The sequence below is a fragment of the Protopterus annectens genome, chromosome 5.part0, assembly GCF_019279795.1.
Source record: "Protopterus annectens isolate FY-2018-M chromosome 5.part0, PAN1.0, whole genome shotgun sequence".
In the NCBI taxonomy this organism is placed as follows: domain Eukaryota; kingdom Metazoa; phylum Chordata; order Ceratodontiformes; family Protopteridae; genus Protopterus; species Protopterus annectens.
In genome coordinates, this window is record NC_056735.1 from 1,841,629,255 (window position 1) to 1,841,649,219 (window position 19,965).

Sequence of the window (19,965 nt, forward strand, 5' to 3'; positions counted from 1 at the left end):
ACTACAGAACAGATATGTTTGCAGTGAGACAGATAACTGAGAAGCTAGAGGAGAGAGTACAATTGGTAAGACTACAGAATAGATATGTGGCTGAGCCAGATATGGAAATAAAGTACACAAGGAAAGCTGGTGATGGAATGCAGAAGTCCAGGAAGGATAAGTGCAGGAAGAAATGGAAGATAGAAAAGATGGAAGGATTACTGGCTGGCTAGGAAAGGAGTTGCAATAGCAAAGAAGAGTGCATGAGAGGCACTATCAACTTCTGGAATGACTCAGTAGGTGGCACAAAAAAAATGTATCAGGTTGCAAGGCAAAGACAGAAAGATAAAAACAGTCAAGACACCATTCATAAGGGATATCAGCAACAACTTGCTAACCAATCCACATTGACATCAAAGGCAGATGGAAGGAACACTTCCAGCAGCTTCTGAATGAAAAAAGCCCCACAGAAGTTGTACTGCCCCAAAGAGCCTACGAGGGAAGAAGAGGAGCTTACCCTAGAAGTAAGGATAGCACTAAGGAAAATGGAGTCAGTGAAAACATCAGGCTCAGATGAGTTCACAGCAGATATGATAAAGATGCTGGGTGAGACTGGGGAGAAATGGCTCCCGTGGATACTCATAGCAGTGTGGAGAGAAAGGCATATCCCAGATGACTGCAGAATAAGCATACTTGTGTCAGTGTACAAGAAAAAAGCGAACATCCACAATTGTGGGCAGTACAGTGGCATCAAACTCCTATCACACTACATGAAAGTTCTGGACTGAGTGACTGATAAATGGATATGCACAGTAGTAGAAAGATGGGAAAGTACATCAGTTTCAGATAAAGGATGCAGCACAACTGACCCAATGTCTGCAGTGAGACAGATAATTGAGGAGAAGCTAGAGATGAGGAAAGAGTAAAGCTGGGCATTTCTAGACTTGGAGACAGCAAATGACAAGGTCCCAATAAAGTTGATCAGGGCAGTACTGCAGTGATTCAAAGCCCCAGAAACACTGGTAGAATTAGTGCAGGCTATGTACAAGGACCCAATGACTCAAGTACAAACAGTGTTCGACCTCACAGAAGGGTTTCCCAGTGGGAGAGGGTGTGCATCAGGGTTCATCTCGGAGCCCACTGCTGTTCATACTGGTAATGGGTTACACTAACAAAAAGGCTGGAGGGGACAGATCAAAGTTGTTCTATGCAGATGATGTGGCATTACAGGCAAACTGAGCAAGAACTTCAGGAAAGAATAGGAGAACTGAATACAAAACTGAAGGTACAAGGGATGAAACTAAACACAGATAAGACAGTGGTAATGGCAACAAACTGGGGAAATCAGAAGAAGCTGAGAATAGAGATAGAAGGGAAGACAGTAGAACAGGTATATAGCTTCAAGTATCTGGGAGGGGTGATTGAGAAGGGAAGTCTGAATGAAGAGGGGCTGCAACCAACTGGCACAAAATGTCAAGTGTAGTGGTTGAAAGAAGAATGCCAAAGAATCTGTAAAGTAAAGTGTACAAAATAGTGGTGTGACCAGTACTACCATATGGTACAGAAATATGGACAGTAAAGGCACAGCAGATGAGGAAGCTAGAGGTGATGGAAATGAAGTGCCTGAGAAGGGTGGTAGGATGCACAGTGTGGGACAAACAAAGAAATGAGGACATAAGAGCAGAAGCCAAAGTAGCTCCAATTGCAGAAAAGATCAAAGAGAGCAGATTATGGTGGTTTGGACAAATGTACAGAAAAGCAGAAGACAAAAATGGTGAAGATTTGGAACAGAGAGGAAGAAGGCAAGAGGAAAATAGGACATCCAGTAAAGAGGTGGCTGGACTGTGTAAAAGAAGATCTGAAACAGTCGGGCATGAGTGTCAAAGAAGGCAGGAGTGTAGCATTTAATCAAGAGAGATCGCAACAGTTAACACTCTGATCCCATGTAGGGAAAAAAGTGAAAAATGGGGCTAATGATTATGATGAATTTTACTGTTAGTTTAGCCAAAAATCAAACAGTCCTCGTTCCTTAGGTTTTTTTTTTTTTCAGGAACTTCACACATTCTTCGATTGTTTTTACATGACTTGTCCATTTATTCACATAACTTTTCTTCCAAGAGCAGCTGCATGATTTTGGCAGTGAAGAAATTGCATGGAATCTGAGAGATCTGTCCGCAAGGACTCAACCTGTCGTTTTTTGTGTGACTTTTCATAAATTATTCTGGCTGGATCTTCATTCTGACAATCCCCTAGTAAAATCAGTTAGGTAAAACTTCAGAGTTGTTCACTTGAGGTTCTGCAAGTTAAGCTCATTTCTTTCGTGACTACTGCTGCTAAACCATGAGGTCTGAAATCCAAAGCCAGCTCCAGATAATGAAACAGATTTTTGAGGTTCATCTTTTTTTCTCCCTGCCAGAATCAGTGGCAATCTGTAGACTTTTACTACATTTTTTTATGCCCTATAAAACTTTTCCCTGCTTGGGAGTCCTTGACATACTTACATGATCCCAGGATAAGGGAATAGAAAAATGTTGTTGGCAAACAGGTGCCATATTGGAAATCCACAAAAAGCACTATTTTTTCAAATTAAACATATAGTGCATCAAAATTCTTTTTCTAGTGCTGTTTATGTTAGGAATAAAAATAATGTAATGCATTCACTATGTCAAATCTAAGTAAATATTTATTTAGAGAGTCTTATTCCTGAAACTTCCATGGTCTCAACTTGTGATACAGGATAAGAAATTACTCGCAACAATAACTACAGAGTAGTGTACACTTACCAATGAAAATAAAGAAAACATCTGAATGGAGAAAGTAGTTGATGAATAAACAATATGGGAATTAATGAATCAAAAACCAAGGGCAACATAATTGCTTCAGCAAAAGGCTCTCTACAAAAAAAAATGTGATGCATCACTGGGGTGTCACTTTTTAATGACAAATCATTGCAATATGTGGTTTGCAGCTTGCCATAAAAGCGCCAACACACTTACTGACTGAGGAAGGCTTTGCCTGCCCTGATCTAGGCAGCAAGACTGATAGGATATTCTAGCATAGAGAATGTCAAAAAACGCAATGTGCTGCTGCATACGTACAAACAAACCAGAAGAGAAATTCAGTCTGCTCTACATTACCATACAGAAAAGCTGCATATATTTCATTAAACATCCACAGACTGATCATAACCTTTCACTTTTCTCCAATCTTTGCTACGTACTTCCAAACAGTTTAAACAGATGACTCATGCTTCTACTACGCAGAATGAATTGTTCATGGCAAGTTCACCTAGTCAAGAGAGACTATCTTTGAAGGTATCTCCTGCAATCTTCTACAGCAGAGGTGCGACTGGTTAAAGCAATCTCTGCAGATTGAATGAAGGGCATGCAAGTGCACAAACATAGCAGAAAAACAGAACTATTACCGGTGATTTCTCACAGGAGCCGATACAAACTGGTGCACTTTTTTCTGAGCCAAGTGGCTGGTAATCAGTAAGCTGTGTCGGCATCAACAGTGGGCCCTACGCTGGTATGTATTTACCAGATGAAATGAACCTGTGGTTAGATTTAGAAAAAAGTATGGAAAGCAGATATGACATTCAGGGAGACAGAATGCACTAGACTTGAAACATGGCTAATAGGTAAATATTTTACAAACTGAAGTTGTGGGATCAAGTAATTTACATCACAATTGTGTAATGGACACAAAGCCAGTACTATTAAGAGAGGATGGGGCAGAAAAGAATGGAAACTGAGTAGGTAGCTGTTTGAATACCAAAAGAGGACATCAGTAGCAGACTATGAAAAAAAAAGTAATCCCCCTTTCTTTTAAAGCTGGGAGAACACTGGAGCCGATTTTATTAAACTTGAAATATAGGCCCCAAATGATGTAAACATTGTGTTATGGCACCTATATTTTGTACACAAAATTACTGATTGGCTACATTAGAACGCCACTGCATTTAATTACATGGTAAAATAATATGCATGTTAACATGATTGCCTAATAGTTCAAGTTGTGACTGAAAAGGGTCTTTGTACTAGCTCACAGTTTAGCCACCTAAACATGACTGGTCAGCCCAGCAACAAATCCATATGGAAAGGGGAAGCTGCAGCATCAGATGTGCTTTTTACACTATGCACCTTCCTCTAGCTGGCTATTACATTCTTACACAAGTACAATAGGGCATTGTTAAGAATAGAGGAGGGAACCATACCATTGAATATTATCTTATAAATCATATAGGTTATTGGCAACTAAAACGTATGACTAAGCTGTACGTCAAAAATATACAAATCCAGATTATTAAAATGAAACTCAGGCCTCCTAGCTTCACAAAGCAGCATCTTAAACACTATGCTACACAATCTTATATTTTATGGACTGTATTACTTGAATTGCATTTGGAAAGAAATGGGGGAAAAAGGAAGCAAAAATTACAGTACAACCAATTGGAACACGAATGTGTTATGTTAGAAATGGATGCTAGCATTTTCCAGAGAAAGTTGAAAAAAGTTAACTGAGAAAGTGAATTTTTTTAAATTAAAATCAAATCATGCTATTGATGCAGATACACCTCAAAGTCTTGTCGTGTCTAGCACTAATTGACAAACATCCGATTCCTTTTGCATAACAAAACCAAATCTGCTGTAACAATTGTGCCAATCTTCCTTAAGTTACCTGCATAAACCACTGTACAATTGATTGCAAAGTACTCCATGTTTCTGGGTCTTCCACAGAACTTTAAAACATTTATTAAAATTACAGAATTACTTTCTAAAACAAAACTCCAGTCCACCCCACGAGAATCTGTAGCTATAAAACTTGTGATCATCTCTTGCTCTGTATGAAGTGATTTACCAGAAGTCTTCTGATATTGCAAAATTGAGTCGCAATTTAACTACATTCACTCACCCATTAACATCTTTGGAATCCGATCCTGGATTATACTTAACAGAAGACATTCTGAAATGGATTACCTTCTGCTTGCAGAAGCAGCCCTTCAGCTACAAAAAAAAAAGGAATAAAGTTAGCTTTTGTACAAAGGGCATGCTTTCAATACCACAACAAAATACAAGTGTATTTTACTTAAATGGCCTCAAAGGACTATAAGCTGCAAAGGTGATAAATCACTAAAAATCTGTAAATTAGTAAACATCACAAGTTAATAATTACACAAAAAAAGTATGCAGAGTTAAAAAACAAGGCAAAACTAACATTTCCAAAACATTGATGGCAGCTTTACAAACATTTCTGTTGTACTCAAACTATCGTAGCTGTAAACTACCACTTCTGAGTCACTTCAGAAATGAAGTAATACAAGATGGCTCAGCTCAGTGCAGCCCCAATACAATCAATAATCATTTCTTGATTCCTTGTATATAACCCTAATCCTAACCCTGTCCCGAAACTCAACCCCCACACATTTGGGTACTAAACTTCCATTCCCCCTAACAGTACTACTGTTCACACAAATTATGTTTGCAAGATTTTTGTTTTTTATTTTTGGTTTAACCACTTGAAAAAGGAAACGGTTTTCCTTTTTCAGCAGTTTACTTTTTCATATAATTAGCTGCTCATCCAAAGGTAACTTATTTTGATTACTTTGTTAGGGTTTCATTTTAATAATTGATTTTTGCTAAATATAGTTATGCAAGAGATGTACACACACAGTGTAAAAGTCTTTCCTTAATGGTGTTGAGTTTTCAGCAGTGTTGTAACATAGTCTTGTGTTCTACCCAATGTCTGGTATTTGGTTCCCAGAAAAGATGTACATGTTGCATTTTCTTCAGCTACAGTGACATGAAATTCATAGACAAAATTTGCACTTGTCACAAATAGTGAATTTCAGTGAAATTCAGCCTGTTCTACATTACCACACAGAAACCATATACATTTCTTGCTGTGAATTACTGAATTTGTGAAATGTTAACTACATCACAATGTATAACTACATTTAAGTATACAATTTTTAATATTTACATATATGTGATTTTTGTGGTATTCTTTTACAGGTTCCTGTTTGTTGCATACTCTGGCATTTTGCACCAAGATGCAACTTTCACATTTAGACACTTTCTCACTTCAGATAAATTATGACAATTTTATTTTTTTTTTCAAATTTCTGTCAATCCACTATTCAGGGAGCATGGAAAGATGATGTGAAGATAATTGTGAAGCAGGCATAAACAAAAAAACATCTCAACATGCATACAATGTGTGTTTAACACACCTGTGGAGAAATAATTTATCAGCTTATGAAAATTAGGATACTTCTCACTTTCATCAATACAGCTGTAAGGGACCATTGCAATATGAATAGTAAGATCTCCTTTGGAAGCTGACATCACAAAAAGAAAAAAATTAGATTCAAGACATGATGAATGCATGCAGCACATCTGTAGTTATAAGCTTGCTCATTTGACCACTTATAGAAATGAATGACATTCAAATTTTTGTCAGTATTTCTGCGAGGAACATGGCAGGATGGCAGCTATGGTATGCATATAAAGTTGGCAGGAATAAGAACAAACTTGCCAGAAGACAGCATTTTCACCTACATCATATTTGTGTCAATTCAGGAAGCATGGCACGGTGATGGGTAAGATATTATTGTGCAGCTGGCGTAACTATGAAAAAGTTCATCTCTACATATGATGCACATGTAGTGTACACCTGCAGACACAGTTTGCCTGCTTGACTTCCAAGATGGCTGGTCACTGGCCAGCAGCTTAATTTCACATCTTCCAAAGTGAAAAAAGAAATTGAGAAATAAAAGGTAGTAATATTTTCAGTCAGTCTAAGTAAATTTCAGTTACTGGCTAGTAAACCCACTGTCTAGATGCTAGCAAAGAAGAAATTTGGAGAAACTGAAAGAAAATTAACTAGAAAAGGTGAATTGAACATTGACAGGGAAGACTCCTGCACCAGTTAAGGACAAAGCTGTTCAAGCTTCAGCTGTGGTACAAGAGATGGCTTCTAGCAATTTAGAGGGAAAAATAAATGAAGTGCACTCAGAGCCGATTAAAATAAATGAAACACTCGAGTATATCAACTCACAAAAACAGGGGGAGGGACTAGAAGATCTGATGTTAATTTTCATTCTATCCTCAACTGGCTGGTTCGGATCTGATCCTCGTATCAACTTGGCCGCTACTAAAGCTCATGGTAACAAAAAAGCTTGAGCTCCTCCCTTGCCTATACTCCCTTGCCTATAATGCACCAACCTGTAACATATTCCACATCTCATTTGCCACTTTTCACGAAAAGACGTTGTCAGCCTGAACTCGCAAGTTTGTATTCAGATGTGTTTTTTTTTTTCTTGATGGTTCTTCTCCAACATATATATTTTTATCTCTTGCACTTTACACAGTGTAATTCTGTTTTACCATCATTCGTAATTTTTCCCTTTAATCTTTATAGTACATGTTAGAATAGTTCTTAGTACCAATGCTGTTTTTTTCCACCAAGTTAAAAAAATCTCTATTTTCTTTCTCTTTTGCGAGTTGGTCTGATAAAGGACCTGCTGGCTTTATAAAGTGCCAGAATTGTGGACATAAATTGCCACTTTTGGATGCCCACACTGTTTATTGTTTAGGCCAACACCTACAAGAGGTGTGTTCTACCTATAAAAGATTCAATCCCAGGGCCATAGCAAACAGGAAAAATAAATATTAAAAGGATTGCTCATATCTTCATTCGGAGAGGCTATTGCTGGAGCTTAATCCCCCAATACTAAGACCAGAGACCTTGACTAAGCCTCCAAGACCTTCCACTTCTTACTCCTCTTCTGCAGCTGCTGGAGGGGGGGGGGGACCTAGACCAGATCTGAAATCAGCTCAGATCTACCTCCCCTTCAGATCCAACAAGAAAATCTTCTGATCCAAGTTCTTCAAATCCGAACAAATTACCAAGAACAAAATATTCTCCAACCTTGGAGCGAGTGCCAGGCCACCATCCCTTGCCTCAACTCAATCTTCCACAAGTCCAAATGCGGAAGATGTAGACTTAATGAGGAGGAAAGTACACTGACTAGATGCCAGCAAAGAAGAAATTTAGAAAAACTGAAAGAAAATCAACTAGAAAAGGTGAAGAGAAGACGCTGACAGGGAAGAATCCTATAGCTGTTAAGCAAAAAACAGTTCAGGTTTCAGTTGTGGTACAAGAGATGGTTTCTAGTAATTTAGAGGAAAAAATAAATCAAGTATACTTGGAGCTAATTAAAAGAAATGAAACACTGAAGGAGTACATCAACTCAAATAAAAACTGGAAAGATACAAGTTTTAACTAGTTATTCAGATGAACTGAAAAAAAAAATCTGACAATGAAAAACTGCTGTTACAAAAATATTAGACTGTAAACATTCTATGAAAGCACAGATAAGCAACTGTGTTGGTATTCTGCAGAAGAACTGTTTAAATGAGGGGACAGTCTGTGCTCCAAGGCCTATATCAGTAAAGATACAATCATACCAGCAGAAAGATTTTATCCTTACAAAACTGTGGCAGAATGCCAAAGTATTAAAAACCAGCAACAGCAGACTGTTTGTAGAAAATAATTCACTTCACACCAGGCAGAAGAAAAACAAAATTTATTCCAGCAAAACTGACAGGTGTGAGATTCAAGCTGCTGTATCCAGCCATCTTCAAAGCATTTTTTTTCCTGAAAGATTAAAAATATTTTTGATGCAAAAGAGGCTATGGAAGAAATACAAAAGTTAATCCAACAAAAAGTGAGCCATCAAACAAGAGACTCTGCCTCTCATTCTTCTGACAATAAAGCTCATAGAAAGACTTTGGCAGTGAAATAGTTTCCAGTGTTCCAAAGGAAAATGCTTCAGAGACAAAAAAAACACAGGAGTTGACTAGACGAATCAGGAGTACCTTGCACTTGAACAGTCTGAAGATGGGAGATGAACATAAAGACTGGCAACAGTGAAATTAATGAATAACTGAGATTATAAAGCCTCAGTCACACTTGTGAAATATGGCTTTACAAAGAAAAACTGGCGGAGAAAGATTGGAGTTTTGTTGACTGTTAAACTTGTGGATGGACTGTAAAACATAACCCCAGTTTATGTAATCAATGCTTAGAACACCACTAAGGAAAAAATTAAAGCAAAACAAAACAATTTTTGTTTTTACCAATATTTGTCTAAAACACTTCATGATATACACTAAATGTTATATAGTAAAACTGAATATTTGAAATGTGGGGGCAAGGCTGAATCTTTTCAAAGTTTGTTGTATATAAAAACTATTAAAGCAAACAAGATACATAGGCTGCACAATACAAAAAGGAGAATAAAGGCTGGACAAAAGCAAGTTTAAGTTAACATGCTGTAATCTTAGGCTGATGTGCTGGGGTGTGAAAGTGTTATATGTAGAGTTGAGATGTTCTCAATTTTGCATAGGTGACAATTAACGTCATTTGCTTAATCTAAAACAAGTATATTCTGTAGGCAATAAGACAAAAACAAAAAAATAAAATGAATGAATGCCAAGAGAAGTAAGTTTTTTTTGCACATGCTGTGATATTAACCTTTTTCTTACCTTTCCTTTACTCTGGCTTCTGCAGAGTGGTTAGCATTTTTTTCTCACTGCTATTTTCATGGACATGAGCCCTCTGCAGATATAAGGAATTAATCTTGAGAGTTCAGAGCATTTTTTTTGTGGGAAATGCAAAATTTAAAGGTAAAGGTTGAAGTAGTTCAGAAAAACAATAATGTTTGAAATTAATACTTTAATGCATTTAACACAGCAATATATAATTAGTTTAATTTAAAGACCATTCAAGGCACTTAAGGCTAATCTTAATCTCAGGTAAGGTAATGCCTGTGGGTGCAGCTGTCAATTTGGATCAATTATTCCTACCTGGAGGGTTCAACTTTATAGGTTCATAGGTGTGTACTTGGCTAATGGCCCTGGGGCCTTTACAAGCCTACCCATAGGATTATCCTGGCATAGTGCCACCCAACCTTAGTTCCCAGTGCCTCTGTCGAGTAGAGCCACTGCAGTGATCCCCGGGGTGAATTTTCTGTTACCCATCCACTCAAGATTTCTCTTGAAGAGGGTCAGCAAGGTGCTCTGCTTGACATGTATGGGAAGTCTGTTCCATAGCATGGGCAGTCTCTGGGTTATGAACCTGTCCCTCCAGCATGTTCTGTTAATTGTGGTAATGAGGTTGCAGTCTCTGGAGCGTGTGGTACGGAGGAATTGGAATTTCTTTAGATGTAGCATTTCTAACAGAGCTAGGTCAGACATGGCTTTGTAAGTCAAGCAGAGATTGTCCCTAAGTAGGTGATATGAGATCGAGAACAGTTGGGAGTTTTTTTTGAGTCTGTCCATATAGGACAAGTGTTTAAGGCCTAGGATCCTCTTTTGAGAGTTACTTTTGTGGCCTCTCCAGTTGTTGCAAGTATCTAGTGAGGTACATGCCAAATGGGGCATCGTACTCTATGACTGGCCTAATGAGGGAAGAGTACAGGGAAACAATGGACTTCTTGCTTCCTGGATGCAAAATCCCGAGTAATGAGATGTGCCACACAGCACTTTCTGACCACAGTGGCAATGTGATGATCAAGAGAGAGGTTGCTGTCAACCTGTGTTCCCAGATCTCTTATAACGCCTTCTGTGTTCAGTGGACTACCATCAATATAGTAATTAATGGGAATCGGGTTTTTCCCAAAGGGATGACATTACATTTTTTATCTGAAGATGTACATAGGTTAATGGGGTATTCTGAATTATGTATTTGAGGGTTTTAATTAAAACAAAAAATACTGAGGAACGTGATGCAGGTTCAAATGGAGAGGACAAGAAAACTTTATGAAAGATCTGCCTGCCAAACAGTGTGTGCATGTAACACAAAAGTTGGAAATAGACATAGAAAGTGGTCATATACAATAGGTGGGAACAATAACTTCTTCTAATGGCTACACTATCCTATCCTATTATTTTGGAATACAAATGGCCTTACACGTACAGACAAAAAAATAAGCATACTGAATTATATTAAAGGACAATGGGATTCTCTCATTAAATGCTCAACTTCTCTGTCTTTTTTGTCTCCATTTACTGCCCCTGCTATGAATGAACAATATAACATTTAAAATATTTTAAACTGACTGTTTCTCTCCACTAGAACAGTACCTTAGTGCGTTGGGTTTCACTTTCAAAAAACTTTTGTCCCACCCTGGAAAAGTCTCCAATTCAATTATGTCAAAGCCACAGGATCCAGATTTTTTGGCCATAAACTGACATCACTACTACGTTCCTAGAAACCCACCTGTGCTGTGATGCCACAGCTCCTTGTTCCTTCCTCTACCCATACAAAAAGTAAAGGCTAGAACAAGGAAACCGTGCACGAGTCAAGTCTATTTCTGTGAGCAGTCAACCACAGTAGGTAACAGCTCAAATTACCATTAGCATTTTGACAGCTATGGAAGTTAGGTGTGAAGGGGGATGGGAGAGGAGTCAAAAGTAGTACAAATTCAGGCTTCACAAGAGACTACAGTTCAGCCATTCTAAAAAGCAGCAGCAGTAAAAATCACTTTGAAAGTCTGTTCTGTGGCATTTGCACTGTTTGCGTTTTAAATAGTCATTAAAAGGCATGAAATGTTAAACTGACTGAAAGACAGTAGTGTATGCATGTAAAATCAGTGCAGTGACAGGAGCTTTAAGAAGAGGCTTATGTGATGTAAATTTTTTTTTTTTTTTTTTAGATCAGCATTGAATTATGGGATGCCTATTGGCAGACTAAACAATCAGAATTACTTCAAGATGCCAGACCCCATGTGGTCAGATTCAGAAATTATATATAAAAATATTTAAAAACCTGTAAATAGTTCGAGTGGTGTTAAAATGTAGGAAACACCAAACCATGATGAAATAAACATGTTTTTTGAGTCTGTGGGTGCATTTCTCCTTTAAGAAATCCACAGTGCAAATACCAATACAGGAGATGCACTTGGCAAGAAATGAGCATTTGAACTGGATGAAGAAAGGATTTCAGGATGGATATGCAGCAGAATATCGGGGAGTAATTACTAGAGGAGTTCCAACAGTGACAGAAGAGGGGGAAAAGATAATGGTAGATATGTGGTAGTAAGGAACTACTGGCAAGGGATAAGAATTACACTACCACATATTTTCATTCCATCAAAAACTGCTATTACGGAGCTTAAGAAAATTGTTGGAGCAGCTTTCAACAGGGAGCATTACCTAAAAGTGGGAGTGGAACTTTGTTTTCAACAGCGGGTTATGTATCGGTGGGAACTAAAAGGGAAAAAAAGGGGCATTTCTGAAGAAAATTCGGAAAATATTTTGTATGGGAGAACTCAGAAAAAAAAAAAAGTCATGTTCTTACCATAACGTTCCATGTTTGTTGTACTTTATCTCGCCTTCCTTTTTTCTGGCTGGGTTTGGAGCCGATCTCTGCTCCAACTCGGCTACTTCTAAAGCTCGAAGAGTCCTTACTGACTTGAGGCTAACCCCTTATCCCAGCATGCTTAGCGGTAGCTATCCAGATCTCGTTTGAGAGAATTAACCACTAGATAGAACTATAAATTACCCAAGGAGATAACTAAACAATACTGCTTCCTTGTACTGAAAAACAGAACAATGGTGACAAGGACTACAGCAATTGCTGAAAAGCAAAGGAAACTCAGCCAAATCAGCCACAAATAAAAAAGGAAATTCCTCTCAATCATCCAGGATGGGGGAAAAAGAGAGAGGGACGCAAGAAGGAAGGAGAGAGAAAGGACAACAAACATGGAACGTTATGTTAAGAACATAACTTCTTTATGTTATGTTGTCCATCTCGCCTTCCTTCTTTCTGGTTGGGACAGCGCCCCCAGCAACTAAATCCTGGGTGGCTCGCTGGAAAAGTGCATTCAGAACCATGGAACCAAAGGATGCCCTGCTCAGAGAGGCCATGTCCACTTTGTAATGAAGGTATGGGGAGTAGCCCATGTTGCTGCCGCACATAGTATCTAATGGAAGCTTAGCTTGAAAGGCTATGGAGGTAAAGGATCTAGTAGAATGCCCCCTTACTTTTCCCGGGACAGACACATTCAGAGACTCATAGGTAATAGTATTGGACAGCAATTTTGACAAAGTCACTTTGGAAACTGGCGAGCCTTGCTTACTCAGAGAAGGATACAGACAGCTGATCTAATTTTCTGATGTCCTAAGTTCTTTGAAGATAAAATCGTAACTGCCTGTGCACATCCAATTGATGTAACTTATACTCTGCCTTGTTGCCATAATTTGGCAAGAAAACAGGAAGTTCAACTGACTGATTCAAATTATACTCTGAACATACTTTTGGTAAAAAGGAAGGATTAGTTCCAAGAGATGCTCTATCCTTGTGAAAGATCATTTAAGGTGGGCGGATGGAAAGTGCCTGCAACTTGAAAACCTGCCTAGCTGATGTAACAGCAATCAGGAAGAGGGTCTTCCATGATAAGAACTTTAGAGGCCAAGAAGCAGCTGGTTCAAAGGGAGGAAGGATCATCACCGCTAGTACTAAAATTTAAATCCCAGGGATGGAGAGGTTCTCTTTCAAAAATGCCCTACATAGCTTGTGGGACAGGACGTTAGAACCTACAAGGCCCACATGAAAATTAGAAATAGCAGCCAGTTGAACTCTAATGGTAGCAGCCGCTGCTCCTTTTTCGAAGGTTTCTGCCAGGAAGTCCAAGATTTTTGAAACTGGAGCTGTAAAGTGATCAATGTCATTTTGCTTGGCACAGGAGAACCTCTTCCATTTAATAGCATAAATTTTCCTAGTAGTTAGTTTAGAAGAGACTAAAATATGTTGAACCATAGGCGAGATATCTGGGAGGCTGGCTAGGATTGGAAGTGGAGAAACCAAGCTGTCAAGCCTGAGAGTTTGAATGGAGGATGAAGAGCACCCAACTGATGTGTCAAGAGGTCTGGAACTGGGTCCAGAACCAAAGGCTCCTCTTGCAGGTAATGCCAAAGGAACGGGAACCATATCTGATGAGGCCAGTGCAATGCAATGAGGATCAGCTTAAGACTCAGCAACTTTGCTTTCTGAAGAACTTCTGGAATTAAAGGAAAGGGGGGAAAGGAGTAAAGAATCCCGGGGGGGGGGGTCAATCATGGATAAGTGCATCTCTGGGTGACTGTCCCAGTGGGGGAACTAGGGCAAAGTAGCTGCTGCACTTGTTTAGGTGAGAGGCATAAAGATTGCAGCATGGCTGGCCCCATCTGCAGAAGGTCATGTCTGCCACATCTGTTTCAGAGACCACTCTTGGGGCATGAGAATTGCCCTGCTGAGCTTGTCTGCTATCATGTTGGACTTCCCCAGAATGTGCGTTGCAACCAGAAAATGCTGAGAGGAATTTGCCCATTGCCATACTCGAAGGGCCTCCCGACACAAGGGGTAAGATTTGATTCCGCCCTGTTTGCTGATGTACCACACTACTGACATGTCCATCTGAATTGCTATATAGCCCAAAGGGAGAGAGTCGTGAAGTGCTTGCAACGCTAACACCGCTCTCATCTCCAGGACATTGATGTGCAAATGGTACTCGTGAGGTTGCCAAGTGCCTTGGACTGTGTCCCAGATAATGCCCCCCCTCACCCTATCTGGGAAGCATCAGTGGTAATTGTGGCTACTGGATGAGGGGCTACAAAAGGTCTGCCTAGAGTGACTAGGGGAGAGTGGAGCCACCACTGTAGATCTTTCTTGCAAACATCTGTGATTAAGATAGTGTGTGACATTGGTAGATCCTGATATGACCACTGAGTGAAGAGGAGCCACTGCAAAATCCTCATATGGTAACGAGCTAACAGGACTAGAGTAATGGCAGTCACCATCAAACCCAAGACCTTTAGGACTAACCGAGCCTGAACCTTTGACTGACATGAGAAGAGACCTGACCTCGAATGGCAAGCACCCTTTCTTGTGGGAGCTTGGCTATCATGTCTCTTATATTTAGTTGAGCACCTATAAAAGTAACACACAGAGGGCAACAAGGCAGATTTTTTCATAAATTTGTTGCGATTCCTAGGCGTGCACAAGTGTGAATCGTGTGGTTCCTGGCCCTTAACGGATTATGCTCGGTGGTGGCAGTGAGGAGCCAGTCTTCTAGATAAGAAACACCTGGAATCCCAAATGTCTCAGGTGAGCTGTCACTACTGCCATGCATTTTGTGAACACCCTGGGGGCTGTGGTGAGACCAAAGGGGCAGAGCTCTGAACTGGTAATAACTGGTCCCCAGCCGGAAGTGTAAATGTCTCCTGGACTGCCTGTCCATTTTTATATGGTAGTATGCATCCTGGAGATCGATAGAGAACATCCAATCATCCTGACCAAAAAAGGGTAGAATGGACTGCAGTGTCACCATCTGGAACTTGGGTCTTCTTTACTAACCTATTTAACTTGTTGAGATCCAGGGCAAGTCTCCAGTCCCCTGTCTTTTTTATAACTAAAATGAACCTCGAGTAAAGTTCCAGATTCTATCTGGTCTTTGGAGATTTCCTGAATGGCTCTTTTTTGCAGCAAAGTTTGTACTTGATCCCAAAGATTGGGTGAAACATCTGGGGACTGATGATTTGACTTCTTGGGGGTGTTTGGGAGAAGGGAATTTTGTAACCTCTGGATATTATGCACTGTACCTATGCGTCTTCTGTTATATCTTTTGGGTACAGTGATATTCTGGACAGCCGGGCAATCCTTCAGGGATTCTGAAAGTATCTGAACGTATCCCAGTCACCCTGTTGCGGACCCCCCCCCCCCGCTACGAGGTCGGCGTCTCCTGTTATTTTCCCCTCTGCCACTGGGGGAATGGTCTCCATGAGTGTCCAGCAAAGCTCCCCTGGGATTTACAGAACATTTTGCCACTCTTTTGGCCTTTGGGATAATGCCAGGATGGAGTGGAAAAACATACTTCTACAGCAGAGAGAGTTTTGCCATCTCGTTCACTCCTGGTAACAGTCTCTCGAACTTGCGGCCCGAACAAGGCCGAGCCATCAAAGGGGGCGTTTGTAAAGGAGGACTTGAAGGGCTCTGCAAGTTCACAAAGGTGGATCCAGGAGCATCTGCAAAGAGCCACTTCTGTGCCCACAGTTCTACTCGCTCCATTTGCTGTGTAAGAAATCAGGCGCATGGAGGAGTTAACAATGGAGGTTGGGGTCGCTAGCTGGTTAGTCGCCTTGGAAGCCACTCCCTCAGCTGAAAGATCCTGGAGGGCGTCTCCCAGCTCTTTAAGGAGATCCCTCTGAAGTCTTGTGAAACATGTCAAATAGTTCAGCGATCGAAGAGTAAAGGCTGCTAAAGAGGAGAAAACATGCTTCTCATATCTATCCACTGCTCTAGACTCCTTGCTTGGCAGATGGATAAAGAGGAAGTCTCTGCGAGTTCCTTCTTGGTGGCCGCTGCCACCACCATAGCATCAACTGGCATGGCTTTAGAGAGAAAAGTCTTGTTCTCTGGTGCGGTCATGAATTTGTTAGGCCTTCTCAGAACGGGCTCCATGGTTTCTGGAGCACTCCACTCCTTTCGACTCACTACAGACAAAAGTGGATCGAATGGCGGAGACACCCAGGAGGTGGAAGGTCAAGAACCAAATGCGTCCAGGTATACGGACTCCTCCTCAGGAAGGCTAAGGGACTTTGTTTCCCCTCTGCCTAATTATCTCCAAGAATGAGGCATCTTCAGTGGGGGACCCTTCAGAGTCATCCAAGTCCGTGTCAGAAGTGACTCAGAGTCCACATGCTTCCTCTTACATTTTGTCTTCCTGGGAACCTCACGAGAGGTCTTGGAAGAAGAGGGGTCACCCTGTGGAGCATCCTGGGGCATCGGTTCCCTACGCTTGGGACCGAGAGAGAGCAGGATCAGAGGCAAACACTGGTATTGATGGGGACAGAGCCAATGAAGCCTATGGTGGAGCTGATTTGGTGGACAGCACACTCATCAGCTTGAAGGCGCCACGGTCCAGTTAGAGGTAAATTAGGCTCAACAATTAACAGTTAAGCTAGGAGACGACATAAAATGGTGATGTATAATCAGTCTACAGGAAAGGCATCTGTACAAGTTTGGAAGTTAGCAGGGAAGAAAGTAATATATCTGGAAGGTTGGTTTAACAGCATTTTGAAAGGAGGGGAAGCAACAAAATTTTGGAAGAAGCTGTGGGGGCTACAATACCTAAAGATGTTAAAGACCCATCAGATCCAACTTCATATCGATCCATTTCAAACTTTAAACCATGACTATAAAGTGTTTATGTCTATATTAGCTAAAAGAATGGCATGTTTTTCCAAAACAGACGGATCTGAATCGTGGTAACTGCAATGAACAACCTGGCGAGCAAGTGTCACCTAGGTAGAAAATATCCAAGATGAGACAGATATGGAGCCATGTGGTTTTGTTGAAACAAACATTTAACAACATTAATAGAACAATGATTATCCAGAGGTAAGAAGCATGTAAGAAAATACCACGGTTAATGGGTCTTAATGCAAAGAAAGCACTGGGATTTTATGAGTAGGACAATGGAAGCATCTGCATTCCCATATACAATAATGTTAATTAGAAGGGCATATGAAGGATTTCAGACTTGAAGATGTTAGATTTGCACTGGGTGTGATGAGGATGGACATGATTAGGAATAAGTATCTTAGAGGGCCAGCCCAGGTTGGGAGGTTTGAAGACAAAGCCAGAGAGGCAAGATTACGTTGGTTTGGACATGTGCTGAGGAGGGATGCAGAGTACATTGGGAAAAAGATGCTACGGATGAAGCTGCCAGGTAACAGGAAAAGAGGAAGGCCTAAGATAAGGTTTATGGATGTGGTGATAGAGGACATGCAGGTGGTTGGTGTGACAGAGCAAGATGCATAGGACAGGAAGAAATGGAAACAGCTGATCCGCTGTGGCGACCCCTAATGGGAGCAGCCAAAAGGAGGATTGAAGGCAAGAATTAAAGTGGGAGGGTTCCTCTCTGATAAGTTGTGACCTAATAGGGGAACCAGACAGGGGTGTCCTCTATGCCACTGGCAAAGATAAGGGACTCCAGTATTAAAGGATATACTTGGTCTGGTAATCAAGAAACAGAGGATTTATTTGCAGATATTTTTTCCTGGTAAATCCAAAAAAGGACATCTCAATGTGAAACATTCTGAAACACTTTCAAATCTTTTTGGGATATGAAATTAGTGAAGATTAAGCTATAGTCATAAATTATATACCTACACATGAACTGGTTCAGCAATATAAAGAATTTATGTACCTAACATAACGTTCCATGTTAGTTGTCCTTAATCTCGCCTTCCTTCTTGCTGGATGGGTTCAGAGACTATCCTCGGCCCTGACTCTGCCACTTACGATAGCTCGAGAGCTCTTTACTGGCTCGAGGCTACCCCTTATCCCAGAATGCCCAGCGTCGGCTACCCAGATCTCGTTTGAGATGGCTCACACTAGACATAATTATAATTATAGAAGATAATCCATTAATAAACCTGGATATAGAGTTAATTGTCATGGTTTGCTTGGGAAGCAACTAACAAAAATTAGCCAGTGAAACCATTAAGAAACTCCTCTCAATCCTCGAGGAAGGTGGAAGGAGAGAGACGCGAGAAGGACAACTAACATGGAACATTATGGTAGGTACATAACTTCTTTATGTTAAGTTGTCCAATCTCGCCTTCGTTCTTGGAACAGACTCTTCAGAACCATGGAACCAAAGGAAGCCCTGCCCTAGAAGACATCTACTTTGTAAAGAGAAATGAATGTATGATGATCTGCCCAAGTAGCTGCTGCACAAATTGAATATATGGGCAATCAAGATTGAAATGCTACCGAACTAGCTACTGACCTGGATGAATGACCTTTGGGTTTTGCTGGAAGATCTTTTTGTCGCAAATGGTAGGTATGGGCTATGGTATCCGATAACCATTTTGACAATGTTACTTTAGAAACTGGAAGGCCTTGTTTTTGTTAGGAAATGAAAGGAACTGATCTGATTTTCTCATCTCTTTACTTCTATGGAGATAGAAACGCAGTTGTTTATGCATATCCAATTGGTGTAATCTGTATTCTGCCTTGTTGGAATGATTAGGGAAAAAGACAGGAAGTTCAATGGATTGATTCAAATTGTGTTCTGAAAAAACTTTAGGTAGAAAAGATGGGTTGGTTCTCAGAGAAACTGTCTGTGAAAAACTAGGTATGGAGGATGAACACACTGCATGAAGTTCTGAAACACGTCTGGCAGAAGTAATAGCAACTAGGAAGAGTTTTCCAAGAGAGAAATTTCAAGGAACATGATGCTGCTGGTTCAAAGGGTGGCAGTATCAAGGAGGCCAGAACCAAATTGAGATCCCAAGGTGGAAGGGGCTCTTTCACTGGGGGTCTAAGTAGAGATGTACCTCTCATGAAGGCCTTAGAGTTTGAGACGCATTATGCTGGAATTAAACTCAGACGTGAAAATTTGAAATGGCAACTAGTTGTACTCTGATGGTAGCAGCCGCTGCACCAGAATGGCACAGTTCTACCAAGAAATCCAAAATCTCGTGTACAGGAGCTGTAAAAGGATCTAAATTCCTGGATTCTGCCCAGTAAGAGAATCTTTCCTATTTTCTAGCATAGACTTTCCTTGTATTTTGTCTTATGGGAGGAAACAATAATATCACACACTGCTGGGGAAATATTGAAGAGCCTGGCTAGGATTGGAAGTGGAGCAACCAAGATGTGAGCTTGAGAGATGAAGGGATTGGTGTAGCCCACCTGATTGATGAATCAAGCGGTCCAATACTGGGGTCCAGAATCCAAGGCTGGGCTAGAAGGTGGGGGTGAAGTAACAGAAACCAAATCTGTCGAGGTCAATAAGGGGCAATGAGGATCATTTTGCAACCCAAAGATTTTGCTTTCTGAATGACTTTTGGAATTAGGGGAAAGGGGGTAAATGCATAAAGGAGTCCCTGAGGCCAATCGTGGACTAGAGCGTCCCTGGGTGTCTGACCT

At 40.6% G+C, this 19,965-nt stretch overlaps 1 protein-coding gene across 1 annotated transcript in view; it reads right to left on the bottom strand.

The window, feature by feature from the left end:
* The window catches only part of LOC122802423 (phosphatidylinositol 3,4,5-trisphosphate 3-phosphatase TPTE2-like), a 1,666,738-nt gene that overhangs the window by 1,515,663 nt on the left and 131,110 nt on the right, over positions 1 to 19,965 (bottom strand). Inside the window, exon 2 of the mRNA XM_044072043.1 lies at positions 4,894 to 4,985. Coding sequence (XP_043927978.1) covers positions 4,894 to 4,943 — 50 coding nt within the window. The 5' untranslated portion in view covers positions 4,944 to 4,985. The remainder of the gene's footprint in view (positions 1 to 4,893; positions 4,986 to 19,965) is intronic.